This window comes from Clytia hemisphaerica, unplaced genomic scaffold (genome assembly GCF_902728285.1).
Source record: "Clytia hemisphaerica strain Z4C2 unplaced genomic scaffold, Clytia hemisphaerica genome assembly, whole genome shotgun sequence".
Lineage (NCBI taxonomy): Eukaryota > Metazoa > Cnidaria > Hydrozoa > Leptothecata > Clytiidae > Clytia > Clytia hemisphaerica.
Genome location: NW_027103644.1, coordinates 415944 through 431659, shown reverse-complemented (window position 1 = coordinate 431659; position 15716 = coordinate 415944). Strand labels below are relative to the sequence as shown.

Sequence of the window (15716 nt, the reverse complement as noted above, 5' to 3'; positions counted from 1 at the left end):
CGTCTCAAAACTCTGGATCTTTCGCTGAACCCCCCTTCAGGATCCAGTTCTTGTAAAAGGTTCATACTTTATCACGAGGACATCTGATGTTATACTTTGTCCTTAAAGGTTCCACATATTCCTATATCCAAGATTAGAGGCAGGTCCTTGGAGTTCCGTTTCATGATTCCACTCAATGTTGCATCGTCTACATTCTGGCTCTTATCAAGCCCATACAGTACGAGTCTTCTTTTTAAGTGTCCTGACACCAAGATTGACACCGTAATTTTCAAGTAAACAGACAATGGCCGAATATGTGTGACCATCGTGAAAATACTTTTTTATCAGAGATTCCTCAATATTTTCCCCTTCATTTGGGTTTGGAACAATAAATTGATCTCCACAATTTCCACAGAATCTATATTCAACTTCCCTTTGCGCACCACACGATGGACAAAACATACTATGCCTTTAAACCGTTAAATAATTCGGGTGAAGGCACTTGCTTCTTATGGTTTAGTGTCAGGGTATCAATTCTGTAGTGTAGTATCGCCATGTTGCGGTTGGTTTCTTTTATTTTGCGTTGAACTTTTTTTATTTTGTGTTAAACTTTTTTTATTTTGTATGTCGAACTTTTTTTATTTTGTATTTGATTTTTTTATTTTGTATATCAAACTTTTTTTATTTTGTATTTGAATTCTTTATTTTGTATTTGATTCTTTTATTTTGTATATCAAACTTTTTTTATTTTGTATTGAATTCTTTATTTTGTATTTGAATTTTTAATTTTGTATTTTAATTTTTTATTTTGTATTTTGTTTTTTTATTTTGTATTTTGTTTTTTTATTTTGAATGTCCCTCCTCGGCCACCGTAGTAATCTGTTATTTCTAAATTTGCGCTATTTAATCTTATGAATTAGTGAAAAGTCGTCTTATGTCACCGACCTGGGACAAAAATTTGAGCCACATTTTTGACGACGGATAGGATATAGCAGTTTAATTATTTGAGTTTTTTTCGAAATCTGGCGGCAAATTTTGTACAATCCGGCACATGTATAAAAACCACGTGGAACGCTCTAGGCCACGCAACTTTTGTAGGAAATGACGGCTTCTAATCCTAAATAGGAGATTCTTTTCTAGCCCGTCTAGCTTATATTAGCGAGTTTATGTATCTACGCTTTTGAGGACGGCAACGGTCTTGCAGTGCTGATTTACCGTAGTCCTCAAACCGATCAGGATCTAGAAAGATGAAAAACTAACCGTCTCCGCCGTCAAAAAAAAAAAAAACCGCCATACGTGAGAAAAATACCCTGAAATTTCATCCTCATCGAAAAAAATACACTGAACTCTCATCCCCACTGGGAAAAGCATGAAAATTTTGGGAATCCCCACTGGATTTCTGAGCTGTAAGTAATAGAATTCAAAATACCCATCCATTAAAAGCAAGGGAATTTCCATCCCCATTGGTATTTGGCTCTTCATTTTATCCCCACTGGCTAAAAAGTTCTCACCGGGTCACTGAGACAGGGGTGTTCAGAAAGACAAAGTTGGTGAAACAGCGACCCTTAGAGAGCGGATTTTAGAAAGACTTCCCATCCTTAGAAAACAATTTTAGAATTTCCTTGGTTTCATACCCTTAGAGAGACTTGGACAGATCAGTAAAGGTCAGTTTCCACAAAACTCCCAACTAAATACAATAGTAGTCATATCACCTAATAAAAAAATGCAAACGTCTCTTTTTTTTTTAAACTCACGGGTAACTATATCAAAAATAAAACAAAATAGTAAATGGCATATGGACTATAAACATATTTTACAAGTTTTCTTTTAAAAAGCCGTCAAACGACAAAGTTATCATCGATAGCATCTGGCGAAGCAAAACAATATTTACAAATAAAAACTCATGTCTAATGTGCACTAAAATATAAAATACATACAAATATGACAGTATCAACAATCTTAGCCAAAATATATGTCAAAAAAATTCAAAATATCTGCTTTCACCTCTTTCCCCGACATCAATGTTTGTCAAGGAGCTAGTTTGTGCAGCGCGAGTTAGGTTTGTTGCATTGATACTTTCAATAGAGGTCTTGCGCATTTCGCTAAGATACGTAATTTCCGCCATTATGGAGTCAAACGTTCGATTTCGTAGAGGCGATCCCTTATGCAAATCGAACGTTTGACTCCATAATGGCGGAAATTACGTAACTTAGCGAAATGTGCAAGACCTAGCACTATTACTCGATTGGGATGCGAGACGATTTCTATCAAATGTATTCTGTTTGGGATACGTTTTTGCACCTTGACATTCAAATTAAAAAGGGGAAACTATAAAAGAAACCCAAAAAGAAGAATACATTTAGAAACTTTTGACCAAAGGATCTTAAAATTCACCGATAGAAACTAAAGATATTCCACCTTAGAAAATTTTCCCAACCTTTTCTAGGCAAAATTTCTTCTCCAAGTTTTGGCGCAGCCAGCCAGTACATATCGAATTCCTAAAGTTGTCAAAAAGCTTACGGAGTTGGATACAGGATAAAATCGAAAGTGTATCCCAATCGGGTAATAGTGCCTGGAAAGGTTCAAAAAATCAAATCGGTGAAAAATAAATTTTTGACAAAAAAACAAATCTGAAAAAAGAAACTTAACAACGTTTGAAGAATAAAATGTTAGCTTCAGTATAAATTAAAAAAAACCTCATAACTACTTGACCTGGTTTGGATAAAAGATTTTGGTGAGCAGCAGCATAAGCGTTAGAAACCAATCAACGTGTACGAATACGCAGGAATACGTACAAATTTTGTAAACAATGTAAAAACTAAAATGTAATGTGTAAATACTAAATGTAAATACTGATCAAAAGAGACAATGATGTGAGCAACAATACAAAAATAACACGAGGTTTCGTAGGTGTAATATCAAAAGAATATAATTGACTTTAAAATGAAGCATGCAAAACAGCGAAAATAACGTGTTCAACTCCTGCCAAAACCATGCATTTTCACGTGGCTGAAAGCTTCACAAAAGCTTTGAAACATATCTTCGACTGTTTGAAAGTGAAGCGGGATGATTAAAATCGAAGCACAAGTTGAGGCTTCTGGTAAGCATGCGCAATCCTTACCATTGTTCCGTTTCGCACACGGGGGTTTAAATTTCAAAATCAATTGTGGAATTCCAGAGGGGAGGATTGATTCAGCACCAGTAACAAACTGGAGAAGAGATCCTAGCTTGAAAGGTGGATTCTCTAAAAAACAAAAGAAATTTAAACTATTTTTAATGTACATTACTGGGCAATATAATACAATATAAATTAAAATGCAAGTTATCAAATACCTTTAAGAAAATTTTCCAGGTCACTCCTTTTAATTGAAATTTTCAAAAGTCCCCTCTTTTTAAAAGTTTCAAACCCTTTTTAAGGGGGGGGGGGGGTGCGTGCCCAATATGATTTTAACACACCCAGTGTTTTCAAAAACATTAGGTTAAAAAATTGATTCTTTTGTAATAAGCCGTTCGTCAGATCGATAAATGTACATTCTTAGAATGTAAAAGAATGTAGCTCAATTAAAGCTAAAAAAAGAATCTTTTAAAAAATTCAAAACCTTACCAGAATGGAAGCTCAACTCGCACATCTCGAGAAAGATACGATAGCACGAAAGCTGAAGCTGTTTGACATTCGATCCGTCTTCAGCAAAATCAACACGTAAGCGTTCAATGAACATTTCATACGACCAAAGCAGCATATCTGAATGGCAAAATATAATTCTGAAAACATCCGGATTTGAACGGATTGGTTCGAGCAACTGAAAAACTTGCAATCCTTGCATTAAGCTTTCAATGAATGGGATGTATGGTTCCATCTTCTTTAGCAAAATGGTTCTAAAAGAGAAGACACAAATCAAATTAAAAGTAGTTTCCAACAAGTTTGTCTCAATATAATAAATTTAAATCAAATTATTTAAATATCTACCATTTTGTTGCTTTTTCTGAGCCAACCAATCAATCTGAGTTGAATTTTTCTTTTTTAATTTTCACCAATCGGGTGAAATTCCAAAGGGGTTTAAAATATTGACAAAGGCACACACAAACTGACACAAAGGAAGGCTAGTTTTGAGAAAATTCTGAAAATTAAGATCTCATGACACACACAAGCAATGAATGTTTTGAAAAAAGCCAAAGCCCTAGTGTTTTTATTTTATTTTTGAATTAATAAAGAGCAATCAAGGCATCATTGACATCATTAAACTGTACCGACTTCAGAATTCGGCACCGATCGGTTTAGCACTAATGGTCGTAATCGCAGAAGCTTTCCTACAATATCATGAACAAAACGCACTTCAAGCAGCCAACGCACACGACCCTCCTGTTGCACCTAAATCCTTCGTTCGTTACGTCGACGATAGCCATGCCCGTTTCCAAACCGTCCATCAAGCTGAAAAGTTCCAAGAAAGAAATTCTCAACCAAAAAAATGAACACACCCAATACACTATGGAAACCGAGGATACAACAAAAAGTTTGAACTTTCTAGACGTGAACGTTCGAAATAACAATGGCCGTTATGAATTGAAAATCCACCTTAAAAATGCGATCACTAACGTGCAAGTTAAACCTAATTCAGCTCATGACCCAAAGGTGTTGAAGAGTATATTCTCTGGATTTCTTAACCGTGCGTACAGAATTTGTGATGACTGATTTCGTCAGGAAGAAATTGATTTCTTAATAAATAACTTTGTCGAGAACGGTTATGATCGTAACACTTTAACCCGTATCGCAAACGATTACGACAGAGCCAGAAACCAGACAACCGACAATCGAAATGATCCAGAGCAACTACCAATCGTTAAATTACCTTGGATACCTGGTCTGAGCCCAAAACTGAGGAAATCCTTCCGAAATGCTGGGTACAGAACAGTGTTCAAGAGTGGTTCAAATCTAAAAACTTTGCTAACTTCTAAGAACAAAAGCCGACTACCACCTAACAGTCACCCTGGTGTGTATATGATAGAATGCGAATGTGGTAAAAGATATGTTGGCGAGACCGGGTTAAAGATATCCACACGTGTCAGCCAACACAAAAAGAACGTTGAAGATGAAAAATGGGACATTTCGGGTATAACTAACCATGCTAAAGACTGTACCCAAGGACTTAATTGGAACGAAGCTAGGAAGACTGAAGAGAACAAATTTGATAGAAAAGTGCGAGAAGCATTGGAAATCCAATTCCGTCAGACGGGCGCCACATAGTGACCATGGTCTTAATTTAGACGATGGTCAGTATGTGACATCTAGGTTTTGGAAGCCAATGCTCTCGCACATTAGGGAGAAGACACTACGTTGACTTTTTTTTGACGTCAAAAAAGTCAAGGTAGCGCCTTCAACCGTTTGTATTGTTTAGACCTGACGAAGACCTGCACCAAGCAGGTCGAAATATTGTTTACACGAAAAATATATACAGAATGACCATCAAAATGTTATTTAAATCATTAAATTATATTTTCCAAAGGAATAAAAGACCTGTTCCAACCTTAGCAAAGCTTCTTTATCTTGAAGAGTAATACTTCTCGGGAGGGCCCTGTATCCAATTGCTTGAAAAACTGCATAACCATCATCACATACCACTGCTTCCTTTAATAATTCTATTGTACTTGCTTGATATACCTGTAAGAAAGTTCAGAGTTGTTAATCTAGCGACTGAAATCATCAAAACTACCTTAAAAGTGAGTTAATTTGCGTGGACCTTTTTCGCGAATCGAAATTTTTTCACGAAAATTTTTCACGAAATTATTCACGTCCCGGACTTATTTTTGCAAATTGACCTATTCTAAAATCTTTGAGTTGATTTTTTTTGCGAAATGAGTCTTAAATATTAAATTTAGTGACTTCGAATTCGGAATTATATTCAGAAGATAGGTAGTAGTATAGTTGTTCGTCTGCAAATTTTCAATTTTTCAAGATTAAAGTTTGTCCAAAGAGGGAAGTACATACTTAACTTGATTAGCGAGTAGGAAAAAAAGATATAAAAGGATGAAATGAAATGGGAAAATACAATGTCATTTAATTGCGTTTCAATTTTCGCAAGATTTTATTTGTACGATTGGAAATTTACAAAACTTCCACGTGGACTTACTTTTTCGAATCAACCTATTACCTCAGTCAACCTATTATGGTATAGTTTGGAAAGGGCCACTAACCCCTCTTAGTCTAGAGCAACCCCCCCCCCCCCCCCCCTACTGGTACTGCCTTTCAAAATTTGATGCCACCCCCCCTCCAACTTTCAATGTAATATTCACCAACCACCACCCATTAGTAATTCAAATTATAGCATATTCACTTGCATTTGAGTCTATTCTCAGAATTCCCTTGAAAAAAATTGTTTGAAGTAGATTGTCATGGTGTCCTCCAGGTTTTCAGGTCCCCCCATCTGGGGCCCAAAACCCCCATTTGGTCTCCTCCCCCACCTGCCCTTTTTCCGGGATCCCCCCCCCCATTAGAAGAAAATATTTGCGTCCAACCGATTCACTATATTTTGAATAATAACTTAAACAAAAATAACAATTTCCTGCAGTGAACACACAAATGGATGAAATATAGACACATTTTTAATCATCTATTGAAATATTATACCTAGTTTTTGCTCTCTTTCTCCCCCCAACTTCTTATAAAATTTCCTGAAAGCCCCCATCAAGGTTAAAACATTCACCCCCCTCCTTGAACCAATACGTTCAAATCCGGATGTTTTCAGAATTATATTTTGCCATTTAGATATACAGCTTTGGTCGTATGAAATGTTCATTGAATGCTTACGTGTTGATTTTGCTGAAGACGGATCGAATGTCAAACAGTTTCAGAAATTTTAATAATTAGCTGCATCAAATAAATACCTTGCTATACATAACTCCTAACTGGGATTCACGATCCAATTCAACAGGTAGAACTTTGAACATTTTCTCAACTCCACCAACAATGTAGTCAAACAACCATGGTGCTAAAAAGTTTGGTGCTGGGCCATGGTTACAAATTGAAGAAGCGAACAAGTGACCAATGGATTTAACTTTTCCGTCCACAATAGAGTGACTACTGGTCAGCAGTGGTTCCATAGCATTATCCACACCACAAAAGTAGTCTTGTTTCACCTCTTTTAGGGCCTCTAAATAATGAAATAAAACAGAATAGCTAAGAACAAAAATGATCATTGTTTTTAAAGAAGACACCCTGTTGAATTATTACTCTTAGTTTCCAAATAAACCCAAATAAAAACCCAAAAATGAGGTAAATTTAGGCTTAAACCAGGCTTTTTTGAGCAAAATAAGGAACCTTCTCTTTGACAGCTGAAAAATATTCTTAAAAATTAATAAACGGGGGGGGGGGGGTCCTAATAAGGTCCGAGGGTTGGAAAATTTTTGAATAACGTTTATTTGGAACCTAAGAGTATATTGACTTCAGTAGTAGAATAATCATTGTGTTTTTCTGCTGGAGTAAATAATTATCCAACAGGGCGTCATCTTTAAAAATGGTCTAGACGGGAAATTTTAAAAAGAGAAAACCAAACCTGTCTCAAATAGACCTTTCCGATATAAAACTGTGGCCATATTGAGAAGTAGACAAAATAGTAACTGTTGCAGGAGGGGTCAACATTTATAATACCAACCCATAGCCCAAAAACCTGACTTTTGACATTTTGAGCTAAGTTAACACCACTACCCAAAAATTGGTATCAATACCAATTTGAAAATCACAATTTTCAAAAAAAAGGGGGGAAACCACCCTGAACCACCCCCTTAATTTGGTATCCATACCAACATGACTTTTTGGATTTGACAAAATACCAATCAGACAAATTTGATTTTGTAACATTTAAGGGGACCCGGGCCCCTATTATCCTGCACAAACACGGTACCAAAACTAACAATTTTAAATGCTAGCTAAATACATCTAAACATGCTATATAGACTTTTTCCTACACAAAAATGTCATATGCTAAATAGACTGAAAACAAACCCAATGGAGAAGTTATTATTAGTACCATAATTTTAGCTAAATCAATCTGAATCAATATGATCTGAATAATTGATTTGCAAAATATTTACTTACTTACTTAAGTGATTATTAGTACCATAATTTTTGGAACAGAATAGAATCGATCATTACCAAATGATATCACAGAAAAAATGTTTTTGCTTCAGGCTTGATCAAAAAAATTAAATTTGAAAATATTGAAAAAAAGTCCAAAATAAACAAATTTCTATGTCATTTTAGTTAAACATTATACGCAAAAGCTAAAACCAATCCAATTGAAACCTGTTTAAAACTGATATGCACTTCAGACTGATTTGATAAAATTTTCGTGATATTTTCTAGCTAAGGACAAAAAATAGGAAAGTTTATATGCTGTCCTTTTGATATGGATACCAACTTTTGGGACCATATTATTTTTGGTATCAATACCAACTGAACTTTTCAAACTTTTAAAGGAAAAAGGACACCACCACCCGGCTATGGTATGGGTCTGGTATCTGGATGTTCACCCCCCAACTTTTGCTAGGAGAGTACCGTTGTTAATCGGCATTACTATAATAAGCCAGGGTAACTTTCATCACCTCCAGACCACAATATTTTCTGGTCCCCAATTTATTAAGGCCAGAAGTTATATCATGACTTGTTGTTATTCTAGCTTGTAAAATGTACAAATCATAGACCAGACTGCTAATTGGTGATTGATGAAAGTTACCTAGCTCATTTTATGAAACTAATCCTGATTGACGGTAGCCATCCCAATCTGAAACGACTTGCCTATATGTCTCATTGGCTGCGATCCTTAGCAATATTTGTCAACTTTTTAATAGGGCTGCAGCATTATTGGAAAGGTCTATAAGTACCTACCCACCCAGAACTACTACTAAAATTCTCATATGTACCTGTGTAAAACTCTCTGCTGACACCGCCACCTTCATCCCTACCAACTTCTCCAGCAAATTTGATACATAATTTTGCAGCTATTCTGTCCCTCCAAGGTTTTTTGAAATGATTATGAAAGTCTTTGAAACAGCTTCCTCTGAATACAATTAAGTTTATACTTTCATTATCCTTAACTTCAATGCTATTGATGGTGGTTTGTACTATTTCACGTACCTCTTCTGACTGTAATACTCTTCCTGTTCCTTGAGTCTCTTCTCTGGGTTCTGTTTGCATTTGTTCCATCATTGCTTCCTCGTTATAAGATGTAAATGTTTCTTCATCATCAATTATTATGGGCATGTTTGGGGCATTATTGGCACACTCATCAGCATGTGTTTCTATATCCATTAATGAAAAGAGTGTTCTACAAGTAGGACATGGATAATTTTTTTCAGTGAGGTTTGTTTTCGCCTCTGCATCAGCATTTATGACAACCACATCATCTTTAACTTCAATTCTTTTGGGAACAATCGTGATATTCTCAATATTCTCATCATCTGAATCTGAAGCCTTGTCTGCAGCGTTGGAATTAAAATAATCATCTATTTTCTTGTCTTCTTGTTTTTCAAGATACGTTTTAGGAACATTATCACTCATGAAGTCTACCTCAAGGCATAAGTATAGTTTTACCCTTTCATACGACGGTTCCTTGAGAAATTCTTTATACTTTTTGACAGTAAAAGTTTCTTCAGATGATGGTATTTTGTCAACAATTTTTTCGTCAGGATACAAAAGAAGGTAGTCATCACTTCCACAGAAGTATTGGTCTAGAGATGAGTGCTTCTCTATAGCTAGTTTGAAAACAATATCAGCTGAATCTGAACGACTTACGGATAAATTGGCCCAATTCCCTCTTTGTTTTTTGAGGACACCTTTGTCTCTGACCATTAGCCCAACTTTAATGGTCACTTTATCAGTTCTCTCCTTTGTTGATTTTGTTGAAGTAGATTGTTTGGATTGTTTGTTATTGTTCTTTTTTGAAATCAGTTCTGTGCGTTGTTTAGTTTTGGCTGCCTGGAATTGTTTGAGATTGAGAGTTGTGCTACTGGAAGCACTTTCACAGGATTCATCACACTTTCCTTTATTCCCACAATCCATACAATACTTCAACAATCCATGTCCACAAGAACCACAAAAGCGCTTGTCAGGCACCATTGACTGACACTGCTTACACTTCACCTTTCCTGCTTCCGCCATTTTGAAAATTTGGGATAACCTTCCGCTCGCTTCGCTACTGGCTACTACGGGATTTTTTGGCTATCCGATTTTTTATTTTGTATTTGATTTTTTTATTTTGTAATTAATTTTTTTATTTTGTATTTGAATTTTTTATTTTGTATTTGATTTTTTATTTTGTATTTTAATTTTTTATTTTGTATTTTAATTTTTTATTTTGTATTTGAATTTTTTATTTTGAATGTCCCTCCTCGGCCACCGTATAGTATAGTTGTTCGTCTGCAAATTTTCAATTTTTCAAGATTAAAGTTTGTCCAAAGAGGGAAGTACATACTTAACTTGATTAGCGAGTAGGAAAAAAAGATATAAAAGGATGAAATGGGGAAAAATACAATGTCATTTAATTGCGTTTCAATTTTCGCAAGATTTTATTTGTACGATTGGAAATTTACAAAACTTCCACGTGGACTTACTTTTTCGAATCAACCTATTACCTCAGTCAACCTATTATGGTATAGTTTGGAAAGGGCCACTAACCCCTCTTAGTCTAGAGCAAACCCCCCCCCCCCCTACTGGTACTTTGCCTTTCAAAATTTGATGCAAACCCCCCCCCTCCAACTTTCAATGTAATATTCACCAACCACCACTCTTTAGTAATTCAAATTATAGCATATTCACTTGCATTTGAGTCTATTCTCAGAATTCCCTTGAAAAAAATTGTTTTGAAGTAGATTGTCATGGTGTCCTCCAGGTTTTCAGGTCCCCCCATCTGGGGCCCAAAACCCCCATTTGGTCTCCTCCCCACCTGCCCTTTTTCCGGGATCCCCCCCATTAGAAGAAAAATTTTGCGTCCAACCGATTCCCCTATTTTGAATAATAACTTAAAACAAAAATAACAATTTCCTGCAGTGAACACACAAATGGATGAAATATAGACACATTTTTTAATCATCTATTGAAATATTATTACCTAGTTTTTGCTCTTTTCCCCCCAACTTTCTTATAAAATTTTCTGGAATAAATGAAAGCCCCCATCAAGGTTAAAACATTCACCCCCCTCCTTGAACCAATACGTTCAAATCCGGATGTTTTCAGAATTATATTTTGCCATTTAGATATACAGCTTTGGTCGTATATGAAATGTTCATTGAATGCTTACGTGTTGATTTTGCTGAAGACGGATCGATGTCAAACAGTTTCAGAAATTTTAATAATTAGCTGCATCAAATAAATACCTTGCTATACATAACTCCTAACTGGGATTCACGATCCAATTCAACAGGTAGAACTTTGAACATTTTCTCAACTCCACCAACAATGTAGTCAAACAACCATGGTGCTACACCTGCAGGCGACCTGGTAGGGTCACCATATATGGGTGTGGTTTGGGTTGTGGTTACGTATCAGATTGGCTAGGAATTTGGTTATTATCAGTTAGGGTTAGGGTTGGAGCTCGAAAAAAGCACTCTTTTGTGATTTTCTCTTAATACAGTCTGGTCTGCAGTTTGTACAATATCAGAAACGTCAGAAACGCTCTTTCGGCATGAATCAGTGGCACAGTGGATAAGGCATGGGTTTCAAAACATCGGAACTTTGCATTTAGTGGGTTCGAATCCCACCGGTGACGATCGGTTGGTAGGTCATTCAGTAAGTTAGAAAACATAGTAAATAACTCACACAGAACAAGAAAGTCAGAAAAACTACAAACAAGAGACTGGAAAGTACAAAATAAGTCCAGATCTGTCTTTTGTCTTTACGAAGAAGCCACGACCCCCTAGTACCCCCCCCCCCCCACCTCGGGGATTTGGGTATATATCTATCATTTTAGAATTGAAATCCCTGCCAAAACTGCAAAACGCAATATTTCAAGCAAAAATCCCATTTAATTTTTTATGTTTGACAAGAAAAATCTCCAAAATGGCATTAGTAATAAACCTATAAAGTTTTTTTGCTGTGATAGTATTCTGAAAATACTGTTTCTATTTGGTGGTTAGTATATGGTTCAAGCCACAATGTGTGAACAATCGAACAGAAATAAAATGAAAAATCTCCTTTTTGTTGGGAAAGACTTCCCCTCCAGATATTTTTGTGTTAAATACCGGACCGACGTAATTAATCGAACCAAACCAATTTTCGTACTTTTATATTTGTTTTATGTGGCAAGTTCAAAGAATATGATTTTAGCGTTATTCTTTAATCTTATACCGCACCTTAAGTTTTTGCTCTCTAATTATCTAATAATTGCTATAACAATTGTAACATACACAATTGTTTAGGGGATTAACAATTATCTTCGGTTATCGATTCAAAGAAAAAATGTAATTAGGAGATAGATAGAAAAATATTTTTCATAGACTAAGTTAAAAGTCACACTTGTGACAAGCACCCCCCCCCCACAAAAGCGAACGTACACAGATCGACTTGACCCCCCCGTTCGTTTTCGTGCCGAATTTCATCCAAAAAGACCCACTAGATCACAAGTTAAGGGGTGGTACAGGAAAAGCCCCCCCCCCCCTAGTTCTGAACCACCCCTAAAAGCCTAGTATGAATAAGGTTAAGGTCTTCCCGTAGAACAATGAATTTTATTTGTCTCAAATAATACCAAACTTATCCAACAATCCAAAAGTTCACTCAACAATCAAACATGCCAAAATTACAACAAAAATTTGTATAGCGTTGCAGTACATCCAGTTTGAAAAAAAAACAACCTTTACAACCTAGCTCTATCCGCAAGGATTTTTGGCAAAGTTCTTTTAGCTGGTCGGCTTTGTTCGTCTCTCAAATTATAATCAATTGGTGAAAAATATGTTCATTAGTTTTTCCCAATTTTTTATACAAAGATGTAAAATTAAATTGTGCTTAATATGAAAAAGTTCATTTTTTGAAAGAAAAAAAAAATTTTGGGCCCAAAAATAAGGTTTTTCAGGCTTTGTGAAAAATCTGTTCATTAGTTTTTCCTAATCTTTGGTACAAAGACGTCAAATTGCAATGTGCATATTGGAAGATTTAATTTTTTGAGAAAAAATTTTTTTGTCCCAAAATGACCAAAAAAGCACAAAAATGGGTTTTTTTGGACTTGTGAAAAATCTGTTCTTAAGTTTTTCCTAATTTTTTATACAAAGACGTAAAATTAAATTGTATAAATATGAAAAAGTTAATTTTTCGACAAAACATTTTTGGCACCAACTTGGAAAGTTTTAAATTATTCAGTTTATGTTTCTACATTGCCTTCATTAAACTTTTATCATTCGTTTTATAAACAGGTAGGTCCATAAAAGTATCGCTTGTTTTTCCGTTAAGATATTCTTGGATGAAAACTGCATAAATTGAAAGAATTATTTAAGCTTGTTCTACCAAAGCTAAAATTTAATTTGCTGTCGATAAGAGTAGTTGTTTTATCTTCCATCCAACGTCTCTTGTTTTCTATTTCTCAATCACTCCAGCTCAACAATTTTATGAGCCTTTTGCAGCTTCCTAGCCATTATCAACCCAGTGTTATTAAAATTTTCTCGTGCCAATATCATATATCCCAATATCCCATTCTAGGTTATTTGGCAGCTTGTTTTAACCTTAGTCTTTTTCATGTTGTTTGGTTTTTTTATCATTTTGTCATGATATAATCAGAGGAATTTAAAGAGATGGAAAAACAGTTTCTTGATAACAATGGAAAAACAGCCCGCCATATACCAGGTCTCTTGCCCTTAAGGGAGTTTATGTTGAGTTGACAGGTTTCTTTTGTTGTGACTATAAAAAATCTGCATAATTAGCGTGTCGTGACAAAATCCTTTTGTTTCAAGTCTGATTATGCGCAAATTTTTAGGGCTTATATTTTGGGTGGCATAATTGCAGTTGAGTCCCTCGGGGGGACTGATTTTTTCAGATCTAAATTGATGATCTTATTTGTGAAAAAAATTGGAAAGAAATAAAATGAAAACTCACAATTGGGAATGTACTATAAATGTACTATAAATTACAACAGTGTATCTTCCGTTCTTTAGAATAACCCCTTTGTATAATGCTTTTAAAGAACGGGCAATAATTGGGAATGTACTTTAAATTATATAACAGTGTTGTATAATGCTTTTAAAGAACGGGGAATAATTGGGTATGGACTATAAGATATAATAGTGTATCTTCCGTTCTTTAGAATAACCCTTTTGTATAATGCTTTTAAAGAACGGGGAATAATTGGGTATGGACTATAAGATATAATAGTGTATCTTACGTTCTTTAGAATAACCCTTTTGTATAATGCTTTTAAAGAACGGGCAATAATTGGGCATGGACTATAAGATATAACAGTGTATCTTCCGTTCTTTAGAATAACCCCTTTCTATAATGCTTTTAAAGAATGGGCAATAATTGGTAATGAGCTTTAAATTATAATAGTGTATCTTTGGTATGGACTTTTTAAATAAACTAACAAAAGGAAAATTATTTTTCAGTTGCTATATATATACTTGCAGTTCAGTCCCGTCAATTACTATATATATACTTGCAGTTCAGTCCCGCCAACTACTATACTTGCAATTCAGTCCCGACATTTTTGTTCTTTCTTAACGAAAATTCTTAACGGGACTCAACTACAATTATGCCTTTTGGGTACAACTCTTCTATACGGAAAGCTACCTATATCTTCTTGCTTAGAATTTCCCAGCGCTTCTACTAATATAACCGCATCATGAGCGCACAATTATATGGAAAGCTAGAGCTCGAGAAAATTATAACTTATCTTGATTTTACTCGATCTCTGACAGTTTTACAAGAATCAATTTACTATCATGGTAAAAAAGTTGCTCCTTATTCTTAAAAATTGAACTAGTAATCGGCGAAAAAGGAAAAACAAATTTTCATTATTATCGTCAAATCATGTAGAAACTGTCCGATTTATATGTCTTTTCTGGACTTTCATTTAATGACCTTATCAACGTTTTTACAATAGAATTTTCAATAGAAGTGATCGTTGAACTTTGAGTAATCAGTAAAGCAGTTTTTCCATCTCTTTCCATTCCTCTGATATAATGATGGTGTACGCATATACACAAATACAGCTGAAAAAGTTAACACATTCTTTTTTATTAGAACACCTAGAATTTGGCTGAGCCTGGATGTGCTTATTTTTCAGCAATTTTTAGCCTAAAATGTTCTTAAAATGCATTCTTAATTTTTCAGACTACTTTAAATCCACAATGTCATGCAAAATAAAGAGCACTTAAAATTGGTAAAATTTGGACAATATTTGACTCTTGATTTTATAAAATTATCATTGGTTAAAAATTCTTGAAAAGAGGAAAAAATTGTAGTTCCTTGTCATATATTTCCAAACTGAGGTTGGGCATATTCATACAATGTTCTTAATTGTTCAAGGAATTTCAGCCTAAATGTTCTTATAATAAAAAAAACCGTGTACATTCATGTTGGTTAAAAGGGTGCAGCCCGAAGGAAATGGGATACAAAACAAAACAAAAGAATGTTAATCTAAAATACGAGAACAACTTATAGGGTTTTTTTAACACCCACTATTATATCCCAGGGGCCTTAAAATGCATTAAGGGAACCAAAAACGCATCCTTTAGGGTTACTTACACCTTGAATGCCTCTGTTTTGT

General features: G+C 34.9%; 1 protein-coding gene across 1 annotated transcript; it reads right to left on the bottom strand.

The window, feature by feature from the left end:
* Positions 1–2726: 2726 nt before the first annotated feature.
* On the bottom strand, positions 2727–10149 carry LOC136802884 (uncharacterized). The gene is made up of 5 exons (XM_067059639.1): positions 8893–10149; positions 6859–7124; positions 5502–5635; positions 3584–3855; positions 2727–3223 (listed from the first exon to the last, which is right to left on the bottom strand). Exons 1-5 carry the CDS (start codon positions 10127–10129, stop codon positions 2955–2957), a joined length of 2178 nt encoding a protein of 725 aa, XP_066915740.1. The 5' UTR covers positions 10130–10149; the 3' UTR covers positions 2727–2954.
* Positions 10150–15716: the final 5567 nt, after the last annotated feature.